A 14,519-nucleotide genomic window follows, 5' to 3' on the forward strand; every position below is an offset into this window, starting at 1 on the left:
CAATATGCAATGAGTTTCATTTGACAGGAATATCAGGGAGATTATTGGAAATACTGGTGATACTGGACAGTACATAAGATGTGCACAGCCTAAACAAACATGAGGTGTGATAAAAAAATTTGGTACTTTGAACATCAAAAGTAAAAACGAAACTCTGCAATTTATTGTAATGGTAAGCACAGTGCTTTACAGGAAACAGAATGCTGTACTTCAGCAAATACAGGTGCAGCTTTTCCATTTCCAGTTATCTAAAGTGTTACTTATTTAATTGAAAACCTTCTTCCATTTTATCACCTCATATAGAGATATATTTGAGACTCAAACAAGCAATTGCATTTGCTTTTAATTTCAGTTTATAGAAGGAGTTGGTGATTTCCGAGCAGTAATTTAGTTCCAGCCCATTCCAGGAATTTTCAATCTCAATACTCCTCCTCTGCTTACTCTTAAATTTTTATCATCTGTGGTTTTAAAGGTCATTTTAACATTTAACAGATAAATGTACTTACTGCCTCGACTTTGTTTAACTTTAACAAAGCGTACCACTGGAGAAAGAAACAGATATGCAGGATCCAAGTTATGAGAGGAGCAAGGATATTTTAATTCGGAAGCACTTCAAACAGTATTGAAAGGGCTTTTGGAAACGTTTTGGTGTGTCATTATAAAAAAAAATGTATTCTCAGTGCTGAACACTGCAACAAACTGCTGCAATTCCAGGTAACTGACAAAATTGAGTGAAAAATATTTCAGGATCCATTTTCTTCCTTGAAGATGTCCAGCTCTCAATGAAAAATCATGGAACTGGCAGGTACTTCTATCGTTTTTCTTTTCCATAGAGCTGGCATGCTGAATGTGTTTATTTTAGATGCTATATAACTAGGATATTTTGTGTTTTGCTTTCATTTATGGTTTAGTATTTCATTTTCTGAAGGTCATTAACTGCTGCATTATTCCAGTATTTTATGTTTTCATTGACTTCCTACTTTCAACTCCAAACCCCACATAATTCAGAAAGGCTTTTCTACCCATTCCCACACTCTTGCTTCCAGTCTCCCCAGCTTATATCCTTGCCAACCATCCACTTTTTCCACAGTTGCCTGTTCGTCCAAGCAACATCTTCCAAGGAATGTCAGGTTCCACAAGCTCATCCAGCTCTACCTCAAGTCCATCTTTCTTAATCCTCCATTTCACACAATCTGCTTTTCTGACATCCAGTTTGTGGGGAGCAGAAATTTCCTTGAAATCTTTTCATCAAGATGAGAGCTGCTGTGTTCTATGTCTGTTAAAATACAAGCCCATTCCCTGGCACTTATTCCATTATTCCTCTCCCTTGCCACTCTCTGAAAGTGAACCTAGCCATTCATAACCTCTGCATGTTGTATCACCTTGAGCAGATTGAAATTTATATGAACTGTACCCAAACTTTTACCAAGCTCAGATCCCCATCATCGAACTGCTCCCTAATCTAACAATACCTTAACTTTAAGATTCTCAATCTTGTAATAATACCCTCAATACCTTACCCTCTTTCGGCTCATTACCCCAAAAGGTCAACATCACTCCACTCTCCTCAGATGTTGCTTGACCTGCTGAGCATTTCCAACATTTCTCTTTATACAGGAAGTACAGCAAAGACTCAGCACGTCTGGGAGAATTTTATTCTGGCTTTGCAGCACCTTAAGTATTTTGGATCAATTGAGGACAGCTGATAATTCCCTCGGCAAAACAAATAGGATGAACAGACTTGACCTTAAATTATGTAAAACATTGAATTGAAAGGCCTCAGTGTCTGTAAAAACTAACAGAGGAGAATGCTTGAGGGACAAATTCTAATCCACCTGTTCTTTTTTTAAATTGCTTTCTCCAAATAGAACTACAAATGGATTCAGTCACGCAGATGACCTTGACTCTCCTGAGTGGCACAGGAGCCTATGCCTCACCTCGTGTCAAAAACAGTTTGGCTCTAATCTTCGGCATTCGTTTCCTTGTGGTTATCATCAACACATTCACCATTTGGAAGGATGACCTGCTCGATCTGCAGTGTAATTCCACCCGGGTGGGCTGTCGCCACCAGTGTTATACCGAGTTTTCACCTCTGTCACCATTTACCTTATTCACACTGCAACTCGTGTTCATTTTCACCCTCTCGATGGCAAACTATTTATACAACAGTCTGTATGCATCAGAAGGCAGAGAATGGAAGACAGGCTTTATCAACATGCTTGCCAAAATACTAATTGAAGGATTCTTCCTCTTTTTGCATCATATGCTCTACCCAAATATACTGAGGCCACACATGTTTGAATGTCACATAACTCCCTGTGAGAAGACTGTGGTTTGTGTAATGTTGAAAAGCCAACAGAAAGATGTCTTTGTGATGTTTATGTACACATGTTCATTTGCTTCTCTCTTGCTTGGGGTAAGAGAGATATACTCTTCAGTAGCAAAACATACTTTTAAAACCTACATATAATATACAGCCTGGATATTACTTTTTTTTAACATATACAATGTACTTACAGATTATATTCATATTGCAAGCAACCTTGTCATCTCCACATTAATTAGTCTGATTGCAAATTAACTTTCTGGTCAATAAATCAGGGGTTTGATGTTTGGTTGGCGGTTAATGAGAAGTGGGCTTATGCTCAAGCATATCACATGAAGGTTAATTACGCATGAAGAATAGAGATTGGGTAGTCAGGATTTGTGTAATGTTACACATGGAAAGAATAATCTCATCCAGTTGCAATAATTAGTGTTGAAGAAAGAAAGATTGTTGGGTTAGGTACTAAAGCAACAATAAAAGCGAAGGAAAGGGCACAGAAATAGAATGGGTTTTCTCTTCATAGAAATGATCGATGATTGCCCAACCTTTACACCAAATTTCATATTGCTCCTTAAAAATTTTTGTCCAACCTCCTTTAAAATGTGCCCTTCTATTCAAGAAACATTACTTAAAAACTTGGTCAGAGGTAGGTTTCAGGAATCCTCATGAAGCAGAGGGAGGAAAAAAAAAGTTAGTGTGTGCGTGGGCAGGGAGGGACACAACTGATAGTTTTTAGGCCGTTGCAGTCAAAGGTAGTCACTAATAGGTAAACAAGTAAAATCAAGGTTATGAAGCTCAGATATCTGATTGTAGGGGAGGACATGGTGAGAGCTCTGAGGAAGAGTAAAACAAGAATAAAATTTGATAACGATGTATATTATAATATCATGGTATTCCTTCACTGGGAGCTAGTGTAGGTCAACAAGAGCCGCAGCATAAAGAAAAATCATCTTAATTTTTGCAACAATGCCTCCCTTTGCCTTCTTACAATAATAAATATTTTGGAACTGGTTAGAACCCCCTCATTACCTATTCCCATGAGCTTCAGTACTTTGTGAATTTTCATTGTTTAACAGGTTTGCACAATATTGGAATTGGAATCTTCCTTTTTTTCCTATGAATGTAATCCTTTGCTTGCTTGCTTGCTGCATTAAATGTGTCAACATGTAAAACCCAGAATCTTCCACCTTTAAGGACCTACACACTACAGATTACAAGGCAACACACAGCAGAGGGACCAATTGATGAAAACTTCCTACTTGTTTAGTATTTTCTTTCCTTCAGAATAAAAAACACATCTACTTCAGTTGCAATTTGTTTTGCAAATTATTATGGCTTACAGATTCAAATTGGGGTATTCAAAAAGGAACAAGGCAGTTATTTGAAAAGGAACAATGTGCAAGACTATGGAGAGAAGACAAAAAGAATGGCCTTGAGCAAGATGCTCATTTGGAGAGCACTGGTATAGGTCTGATGGGCTGAATGGCCTCCTTCCACACTGTAACAATTTTGTGGATGGGGAATTTAAATTTTAGAGGTTGAGGTTGACCTACCATTCAGGTCCATCCTCAGCTTACTGCTGCACATTTTGAAATATAAAACTAGCAGCTGGAGTAAACTATTCAACCTCTGACTCTGTACCATCATTCAGCATGAGTATGCTAATCCTCTACCTTAAAGCTTCATTTTGAAACACTCTCTCTCCATACCTTTTTCACAGTTTTACTACCGAGTGAAGAAATGTTTTCTTATCTCAGCCATTAGAATTTTGCACATTTTGATCAGATCCCCTCTCAACCTTCTAAACTCTGATGAATATAGCCCAGTCAAACCAATCTCTCCTCATTAGGACAGTCCTGCCAACCTTGATATCAGCCAAGTGAACTGCACTTCCTCTATGAAAAGTGTATCCTCCCTCAGAGTATCACGTGCAATTCTGGTCTTCCTTCCTAAGCTGAGGTCTCACCAATACCTTGGGTGTCTGGATAAGATGCTCTTCGGAGGTTCAGTACAAACTGAATGAACTGAACAGCCTCTATCGGCAATGTAGACATTTATGATTCTACATTTATGAAAATAAATTCCAGATTTGTTAAAGTATGATTTGCCTTTCACAAACACATGCTGGCTTTGTGTAATCCCAATGTTTTCCAAATATTCTGTTATCACAATTTTTATAATACTACTGTGTGGGTTCAATTCACACACCAGTTGACATTACAATGAAGGATTCTACTTCTCAAATTCTACCCTCGCCTGAGGTCTGGCGATCATCAAGTTAAACTGCTACCAGGTGTCTCTCTCACAAGAGACTAGCCTATGGTCCAGGAAGACATTAGCAACTTTACCTGTGTATTCCATATATCTCATTTCTTATTTATTGCCTTCCTTAACATCTCTACGACTACATGAGGGCCTATTTTGCCGCTTGATGTTTCTGATTTCCACCTATATATTTCCACATGATTTTCCAAGCCAATATTCTGTCTCTCTAACTCTCACTGCATTGAAATACTTTTATCAATAATACTAACCCACCTCCTTTCCTTTTTTTGTCTGTCCTTCCTAAATAATGAATACCCCTGGATATTCAGTTCGCATCCTTGGTAATCCTTCAGCAATACCTCTGTAAACTGCAACTATTTATAGACATTTGCAGCGAATTCATCTACTTTATTGAAAATGCTTCACACGTAATGGCACAAATCCTTTAGACCTGTCTTTTTAACCTTGTTAGTCATCTTAGCTTTATTTTGCAGCATGGCCCCATTTATTTTCCAGACTTATTTTCTCATCTTTCCACATTTGCTTCTTATGTTTGTCTTTAGTTTCTATCCTCTCCCTGCTGAAGTTAGCAACCCCCTGCCATTCTCATTTAAACCATTCTCTACAGCACCAACAATTTCTTCTCCCTCACAACATATCTTCTGTAGCTGCAGAAACATGTCTGTTCCCTTTACTACCTAATCTTCTATCACTCTAGTCCTGTCATTCAACCTCTTTCTCTCATTCTCAACACAGCTACCCATAATCCTATGAGCTTGGCTTCCACTGCTATCCCAAGAAGTCATCTGACACAATAAGCATTGAAAAACACGTATCTTACAGAGCATGCTATCCACAACAACCTCAGTATCACTCCAGAGTCCAACTGCTGCTCTAGCTCCTGACTGCAATGAGATCAGCATTAAACCTTCCTCTGTGTCAATCTCTACTGTGCAAGGTTTCTTTACAATTGTTCTCAAATGTCTCCACTTGAGACAGATTTCAGGCATTCTTATTTCTTCAAAGATTTCACCCAGCGCAGACCTCCCCATGGGAGGACAGAACATAAGGAATTCTGATGCCAATTATCAGACATCTCCACAATTTCACTGAGTTATCAAATCTAGCCCCTATTGTTCTGATCCATAAAGCTGGATGAAATTCCAGCTCAAATTCCCGATCTATCTGCTGTGAAAGAGAGGGCTCATTCCCCGCTTACACAATAAGTCCTCAAAAATGTTGCAGAACAACTTAGATATCAGAGTTTTGCTTGAATTCTCATAAAAAGACCTAAAAGGATCAAAGCAAAAATGTATTTAAACTTATTGCAAAAAGACCCAAGCAAAAGACAAACAGAATGCCTGATAAATGCATGCAGAGGAAATATTTATGTTCCAACCTAGAGTGCAAGAAGTAAGAAAGCTGTTAAACTGCTCATCCAAAGAATAATGACAAAGTTAAGTTCAGTGAAATAAGTTTTATTTACACATTTCCATTGCAAACTGTTTACTTCAGAGGAATGAATCTGGAGGAGTGAGTGGCACCGATACCAGGTCTGCCGTGCTTCACAGGCTTGTAGGTGATGGAGAACTCGCCAAGATAATGGCCAATCATTTCAGGCTGTAAAATAAAAGAGTAAAACTCAGAAAAGAATTCAAAGCAATTTACTTTAACTTCAACAATTATAACAGGAGTTCAAGACACAGCTGGATTGGACTCGATTGTTAAAGTACGAAATACAGTTGTGATCTGTATATTCTCCTTCACCTTGTAAGTGTCAAATGAAACAAAGTTAAATTATTGCTTATGATGGCTTCCATGCTTGCGAGAAAAACTTATACCTTTCGATCTTTAAAAGAAGTATAATGACATTGACTTTATAAAATGATGGCACCATGAGCTGGATACAAAGAAAAATGGAGACAGGAGTGTAAAAGCCAGTAATTAGGTTAGTGCAACATGAGGCTACACATCTAGTCCATACACACGATCAGTGCATCAACACTGATCCCATCACTGACTTCTGGTTTCAGAAGGCATACCATCAAAGCAGAAGAAAAATAATAAAGAGGATGCACAGCCTTTACGACACATAAAAATCCCACAAATTTGGTAAAGATTGTAGTCATAATTAAGCAAATGATTAGCTAACTGTTTCTTGACTGAATGAAATAAGTTTGCCTGGACTTACTAAAGGTCAGATGTACCTTACTATCCACCTGCACTGATGACATTTTAGCTTTTGAAATTTTCATTGCAATGTAGGACCAGGAGTAGGCCAATCAGTCCATCGAACCTGCTCTGTCATGCAATTTGTTCATAGTTAACCTCAATGCAATACACGTTGTTCTGGTATAAACGTGTTTCATCAATGCAAATTGGCTGTAAGGTGATTGACGATTTGTGACTGCTGTTTGGATAACCTAAATGGGTATAGCAATTTTATACAGCAGTTTCCATAGCACAAGGTTGCAGAGGAACACAACTGAAGCATTATAGCAGAACAACCTGTATTCCTGAAATGTATCTATTTCATCTGCTGTCAGTCTCCAGAGATCTATCAATTTCTGTCATGAATATGCATAAAGGCCGAGGTTCCGTAGCCCTATTTCAAACAGTAGGATGGAAAGGTCAGCCACTTCTTTACCCCCACCAATAAATGTAACATGGCTTCACTCCTCCTCCACCCTTTTCATAAGCCTACAGCACAACTACGTTTTGCATGGAGAATTATGCTATGATAATAAAGTTGACTTGCTTTCAGATACTTTTCCTCAAATTGTGAAATATACATACTGCCTTTCCAGAAGCATTAACTAATCCATATGCCAGTAGCCCTTTCTGCCATCTAAATCAGTCATGAGAAAAAAATGGCTTTAAACTGTAACACACTTCTCTGGTGTTAAAAGCCATTCTGTCAACACTACAATAACTAAAACCACCAAAGGAGAGATCCAATTCCATTTCTCTGAAGACAAGGTACAACTCCAACACATTGCACCACACAGTGGCAGATTGGCAAGTTACGCCAAACAGTTCCATGCCATAGTAAAATAGACCTTCTGGTTGCAGTTACAGTGTAAGTAGTTTCATCAATGCAGCTCTTCCCCATCGCATCAACAAAATTCTACAGCACAAAATAGGTCAGCCATCACCATTAAACCGGCACCTATGATTTTTTCCTGTAAACCACTGAGACCTTATTATTGCATTTTGTATTATTTTATAACAAAGATCAAATTTCAGTCTCCTATTAAATTTCTAAATTAGTACATAATTTCTGGTGTGTACAAATGTTTTACTGCAATGATCTACAGCTTTCCTTTGCACAAGTGCATTGGCAGAGCTTTGTAGATATCTTCCCAGGCAGCCATTAATGGGCCTTAATCATTACAATGATCCTCCCATGGATTTGTTTTTAAATGGTACAGATTGACAAATGCCTTGGGCAGACTGGAATATGAACATAATTAGGTTAAGCAAACAGCAGGCACTGGGAAAAGAGATGAATTATTCGGCACTGATTTCCCTTCTACTGACCTGCTTTTGTATCCACAGTATATATACAGCTGGTCTAGTTCAGATTCTGGTCAATGGTTACCTGTGGATATTAACAGTAGGGGATTCAGCTCTGACAATGTCACTGAATAGTTCAATGGGGTGATGGTTCTATGCTCCTTATTGGAGATGTTCATTGTCTGACACTTAGATGACAAGTGACCTTTATGTCACACCTCAGCCCAAGCCTGAATATTGTCCACATCTTGCTGGATTTGGAAACAGACTGCTTCAAAACGAGTTGTCGCTAGTAGTGCGAAACATTGTTTGCTAATGATTCCACATCACTGTCTCAGACCTCATGATGACAGGAAGGTAACTGATGAAGCAGGTAAGGCTCTACACCATAAGTTACTACCTTGGAGGAATTCCTACAGAAACATCCTGCTGAGATGATTGACCTTTAAAACCACAACCATTTTTCCTTGGTGATAAGTATGACTCTAACCAATGGAGAGCTTACCCAAATTTCCAACAACTCCAGTTTTGCTAGGATTCCTTACTGCCATTTGTCGGCAAATATAGGCTTGTGTCAAGGTCAGTCGCTGTCACTACCCCTCTGCAGGTCAACTCTTTTGTCTACACTTGGATGAAAGCTGCAATGAGGTCAGAAGCTGAATGGCCTAGCAAAACCCAAATTGAGTGTCAGCAAACAGGGTATGATGGAGTAAAGCCACTTGACACCTTCCGTTACATTACTGATGAGGATGACTGATATATTAGTATACCTGAGCAACTTCCCACACTACCAGGCAGATACCACTATTGTAATCATCCTGGAACAACTTCACACAAGTCGCAGCTCGGCCTGAAACACAAATCTTCAAAACTAGTTCTGGATTGCTGTCAAAGCCCATAGCCTTTGCAGTAACTAGTGCCTTCAGCCATTTGAAATATCATGTGGAGTGAATCAATTTGGCTGAAGACTGACATCTGTGGTGCTGAGGACCTCAGGAGGAAACAAAGATGGGTCACTCACTGAGCATCTCTGCTTGAAGACAGATCTGGAAACAGACTTGTCTTTTACAATAAGGGGTGCTGGACTTCCCTAATATGGAGTATGGGCTTACTTGTGGAGGATTCTCTTCCAGAGAGTTATGAATGGTGTTAGCCTATAAAATAACTCACAATGTGTAGCAGGACTGCAGAGTTTAGATCTGATCCGTGGTTGCTGGATCACTTAACTTTGTCTTACATTAAGCTGCTTCCATTGTCTGAAGTGTTAGTCTTGTACTATAGCTTCACTAAACTGACACTGGCTCCTGGTATGCCCTCCTGCACTCTTCAGTAAACCAGGGTCGATTGCTTCACTTGGCCAAGTAATAGAGTAGCAGCTATACCAAACCACGAGATTACAGAATGTTGTTGAATACAATGCTAACTACGACCCACAAAACACCATTGTCAATTAACTTTTATTTCAAACAGGGATAGCAAGTCAAAGTCATTCAGCATAGTAGTAATGCCACACAAAACTATGACGGCCACCTTCAATGTGGAGATATACCAAGATCATCATGGACAGACATCTGTCATAGGTAGATGGGTGAGGACAAGGGAAAAATACACTTTCCCTTAACTGGTTACCTCACCACCTAATGCAAACCCAGTCTAGCACCTATGGCATGCATCCTAGGAGACCTAGACAGACAGCGGGTGCACTGGGCAGTAAGAGTCCAAGAATTCTTAAGATTCTGGAAATGTCTGATAATGGGCATTAAACTAACTGGGCTATAGGTACTAGTTTACTGTCACCTTCCCTTTTCAAATAAATATTTTACATTGACATAAGGGATTTGAATCCTCATGCATGAATCTTGAAACGCTGGCATTGAAGTTTAGCAGATTAAACAGGGAAAACAAATGGAATGCTGGTGTAAAATCCAAAGAAAATGGAGTATAAAAATAGGGAAATGAGAATTTTCCAGCAATTTTGTGGAATTCTTTACTGCAGAGGGCTGTAGAGGCTGGGCCATTAAGTACCTTCAAGGCTGAGATAAACATAAGGAACCAAGGGCAGTGGAGAAAAGATGAGGATCATCAGATTAGTTATAATCTCATTGATTAGTGGAGTACACTTGAAGGGCAAAATGGCCTGCTTCTGCTTCTAGATCTTTCTTGTGCCCTTTAAGACTATCCCAGTTTAGTCAGCTGTGGTCCTACTGAGTCACTCTTGGTAATGGACATCTCGCTGCCCTGAGTGCATTCTTCAAGGGTTGTTCAAAATGTAGGTGTGCTCATTGATCTACAGAGGGAGCAGTAGATTTCCTTGCCCAGATCTAACTTGATACCATGAGACTTGATGAGGTCTACAGTAATGTTGAGGACTTCAAAAGCAATTCCCTCGCAGACTGTATACCATAGTGCCACCACCTCTGGTGGGTATGACCTGTCAGGGATGGCAATGGCAGCGTCTTGGACACTAAGGTTCAAGCCCCTGTGAATGACATTTTCAGGCACAAGCCCTGACACATCAGTGATTTGTTTGCAGGATTGGCAGGTCTTTGTATTGCTGTCATTTCCAGTGACTTGCGTCAATGTTGGATGGTCCATCCAATTTCAATCCTCTAAAACACTGGTTCTTAAGAGGAACAACACATTATTGTAGGCATGAGTCACAGATGAGACCAAGTGTGGATGGCAGATTTCCTCCCGTTTAAAAGAATATCAGTGTATCAAACAGGGTTTTCAATAACTGCTTCATAATCATCATTAGACTAGTTTTCATTCTAGTTTTATTACTCAAATTCAAATACTACCATCTGCAATGGTGGGAATTCAGCAAATGGCCTCATAGCACTAGCCTCTAAACTACTGGTCCAGCATCAATAACACTCACTATCGCCTCCCTCCTAATCTGAAACCTGATTGGCTTCAATATATGCAGGCAGAATTTCAGGGGGTCAAGGTTACTGTTAACCGATCATTTTGCAACATTGAATGAAGTGCATATAGTGCTCAGACTTAGCATTTGAATGAATTGAAATTATTTTCAGGAGGTCTGGGATCCCACTTGTACTGATAGCCATCACAGATACACAATATCTGAGCCAACTGAGGACAACAACCTCAGTGGCAGAAGTCATTAGGGCTGTTAGAGACAAAGATTTTCAGAGTTCAATGCAACAGAAAATGGTAACATCCATCCAGGAATTTTAGCACAGGATTTATTGTTTTCTTTTTCAAAAAGTACTGGGTGGGTAAATTTCAGCTTCCAGTGTCAGGAAATGGGAACGTGGGAATAGTAATGTTGGGCTTCTGTCGATGACCTATTGTCAACATCAACAAAACAGAATATTTACATTGGTCACCTCAAGTAATCACTGTAAGGGTCAGTACATCAACGTTACATCGTGTATATAGCAATACAATACAGGAACACTGCATCTTTTCCGAATTACCCAGGATCTTAGGAAGGCAATAGTTCCCAGTTGCTTTCACAATAGCAACACTGCAACCAATTAGCACCCTTTACTCATGTACTTTAACCTGTTGTGATTGTTTGGAATTTGGCATTCACGCGTTTGTCTTGGTTAGTGTGAGATGAAAAGCTTTGGCAACAAGTCTCTCAGCTCAACAATACTAAAAAACATTGTTCTCTTTTTCATCCAGGCTGCTGACCCTGCTTTTCCTAGTAGAATGAAGCATCACAGCAGACTTCACCATTATAAGAAATACTCAAATGTTTGACAAAATGGAAAAAGGGGCATGAGATTATTTAGAAAGCTTCCCTAAAGAGCCAGCAAAGGCAAAAAGAAAATGGACCAAATGTCCAACTTTTTTGCTGTAAAATTCTATTGTTCGATTACAGCACTGTCCCCAATGGCATTGCCCAAGATTACCTATCTGCACATCACCTATTAGCAGCAACAGAAAATGAAATATACCCGCAGATGAAACAAAAATCATGGTCATCTATCTGGACTCAAAATTGAAGCAGCTAATGCTTAACAATGCAGCACATGATTCTGTGATTAGTTTTCAATATTGCATTCCGCCTTCGTCAAAATATGTATTAAAAAACTTGCCAATGAAACCACAATTCAGGAGCAAATTCACCTTACCTTGATTTCAACCTGGTTGAAGGTTTTGCCATTGTACACACCCACCATACTACCAACCATCTCTGGGAGGATAACCATATCCCTGAGGTGAGTCTTGACGACTTCTGGTTTCTCCATTGGAGGAGCTTCCTTTTTGGCTTTGCGCAGCCTTTTCAGCAGCGACTGTTGCTTACGGCGCAGGCCTCTGTTCACACGCCTCCGCTGACGAGCACAATACAACTGCATCAGCTGTTCACTGAAAACAAAAGCAAAATCTCAGCGCAAATTCTCAACAATAGGCTCATTAATTTATGTTTAATGTAGTTTGCAATAGCATTGGGCATTTCCAAAAGCCTAACCATTTTAAAACTAGACCATATTACATCTTTTGTTCAATACATGCTGCTTCTAAGTGAGTTCCAGGATCAGATGGCAGCAATTACGAGGGTTCATGAGTTCAAGTGAGGGGAAAAGTTTAAGGGAGATATGCATGGAAAGTTCTTTATGCAGAGGGTGGTGGGTGCCTGGAATGCGTTGCCAGCAGAAGTGATAGAGGCGGGCACAATTACATCATTTAAGATGTATCTAGGCAGATACATGAATGGGCAGGGAGCAGAGGAATACAGATCCTTAGAAAATAGGGGACAGGTTTAGATAGAGGATCTGGATCTACGCAGGCTTGGAGGGCGGAAGGACCTGTTCCTGTGCTGTAATTTTCTTTGTTCTTTATTCAATGGAGATAAAAATTTGTTGGTTGCAGTCCCAGTTTGAAATTCAGAGTATGTGATCTAATTGCTTTGATGTAAGTTAATGTGTGAAAATTACTGCACTTCAATCAAACTCTTTCGATCATTCCTGCAGTCAATGAGAGGAACAAAGACAGCAGACTATGCTCTCAAGTCAGAAAAAAAGGGTGCAATCTCACACACTATCCAAGATTTGCGATTTTTGAGAAGATTTGTAGTTCAGGTTTAGGTTCAGATTGTAGGTTTGCTCGCTGAGCTGGAAGGTTTGATTTCAGATGTTTCGTCATTATACCAGGTATTATCATTAGTGAGCCGCCGGTGTTCTGTCCCACTTTCTATTTGCGTGTCTTGATCTGTTAAGGTGGGTGATACCATTTCCGCTTCCAGAGGTTGGTAAAATGGGTCCAAACCAATGCGTTTATTGATGGGAGTTCCAGTTTGAATACCAGGCCTCTAGGAATTCCCATGTGTGTTGCTGTTTAGCCTGTCCTAGGGTGGATGTGTTGTCCCAGTCGAATTGGTGTCCTTCTTTGTCTGTATGTAAGGATACTAGTGATAATGGGTCATGTCTTTTAATGGATAATTGGTGTTTGTGTATCCTGATGGATACTTTTCTGCCTGTCTGTCCAATGTTGTGTTTGCTACAGTCCTTGCAGGATATTTCGTAAATGACATTAGTTTTGCAGGTTGTTGGTACAAGGTCCTTTAGGTTCATCAGTAGCTGTTTCAGTGTGTTGGTAGGTTTGTGGGATACCATGATGCCAAGTCTGGTATTCATCTCCGAAATGTGTTTGATGTATGTTAGTGTGGCTCAGATTTCTGGGCGTGTTGTGTCTACTTGCTTGGGATCATTGTTTAAGAATCAGCAGACTGTATTTATAGTATACCCATTGTTCTTGACTACGCTGTATTTTTCTTCTGCCGCTCATAGTTCCTGGGTGCTGCAGTGTGTTGTGGTACCAGAAAGATATCACCCACCTTAACAAACCAAAACACAAATAGAAAGCGGGCCAGATCTCCATTGCTTCACCGGAGGATCACTGATTATGTTACCTAGCATGGTGACGAAACGTCTGAAAACAAACCTTCCAGCTCAGCGAGAAAACTTACAACCACGGTTTGCAAAATGTCAACAGATACTGTGACACTCCATGTCCCCTCCAAATAAAAAGTTAAAACCTTTGTGTCAAGCCAAAAAAGTTGAAATAAATCAACTAATCAAACTGTATTCTTAACACCAAAAACATAGCCACAGATCATTCTTCTCTACTGTATAAATCCGGGTCAAAACGTGTGGCACTGGAAAAACACAGCAGGTCAGGCAACATCCAAGGAGCAGGAGAATTGACATTTCAGGCATGATTCCTTAATCAGGAATGTGGTTCGGTGGGGGCTGAGAGATAAATAGAAGAGGGTGGGAGGAAGGTAGCGGCAAAGATAATAGGTAGATCCAGGTGGGGTTTGATGGTGACAGGTTGGAGCAGAGGATGGAGCAAATAGGTAGGAAGGTAGATGGACAGGTGGGACAGTCCAAGAGGGTGGTGCCAAGTTGGAGGGTTGGATCTCGGATTGGGGGGGGGG

The 14,519-nt window shown here is 39.9% G+C and overlaps 2 protein-coding genes across 2 annotated transcripts in view; one reads left to right on the forward strand and one right to left on the reverse strand.

Annotated features, from left to right (window-relative positions):
• Window positions 1-245: 245 nt before the first annotated feature.
• LOC122565106 (gap junction beta-5 protein-like) lies at window positions 246-3,028 on the forward strand. Its single transcript, XM_043720742.1, has 2 exons — window positions 246-805; window positions 1,869-3,028. Exons 1-2 carry the CDS (start codon window positions 793-795, stop codon window positions 2,468-2,470), a joined length of 615 nt encoding a protein of 204 aa, XP_043576677.1. The 5' UTR covers window positions 246-792; the 3' UTR covers window positions 2,471-3,028.
• Window positions 3,029-6,053: 3,025 nt separating this feature from the next.
• rps15 (ribosomal protein S15) overlaps window positions 6,054-14,519 on the reverse strand; it is a 10,467-nt gene continuing 2,001 nt past the window's right edge. The window contains exons 3-4 of the mRNA XM_043721339.1: window positions 12,214-12,448; window positions 6,054-6,211 (exon numbers count right to left, since the gene is read on the reverse strand). Coding sequence (XP_043577274.1) covers window positions 6,098-6,211; window positions 12,214-12,448 — 349 coding nt within the window. The 3' untranslated portion in view covers window positions 6,054-6,097. The remainder of the gene's footprint in view (window positions 6,212-12,213; window positions 12,449-14,519) is intronic.

Source organism: Chiloscyllium plagiosum, chromosome 31, assembly GCF_004010195.1.
Source record: "Chiloscyllium plagiosum isolate BGI_BamShark_2017 chromosome 31, ASM401019v2, whole genome shotgun sequence".
Lineage (NCBI taxonomy): Eukaryota > Metazoa > Chordata > Chondrichthyes > Orectolobiformes > Hemiscylliidae > Chiloscyllium > Chiloscyllium plagiosum.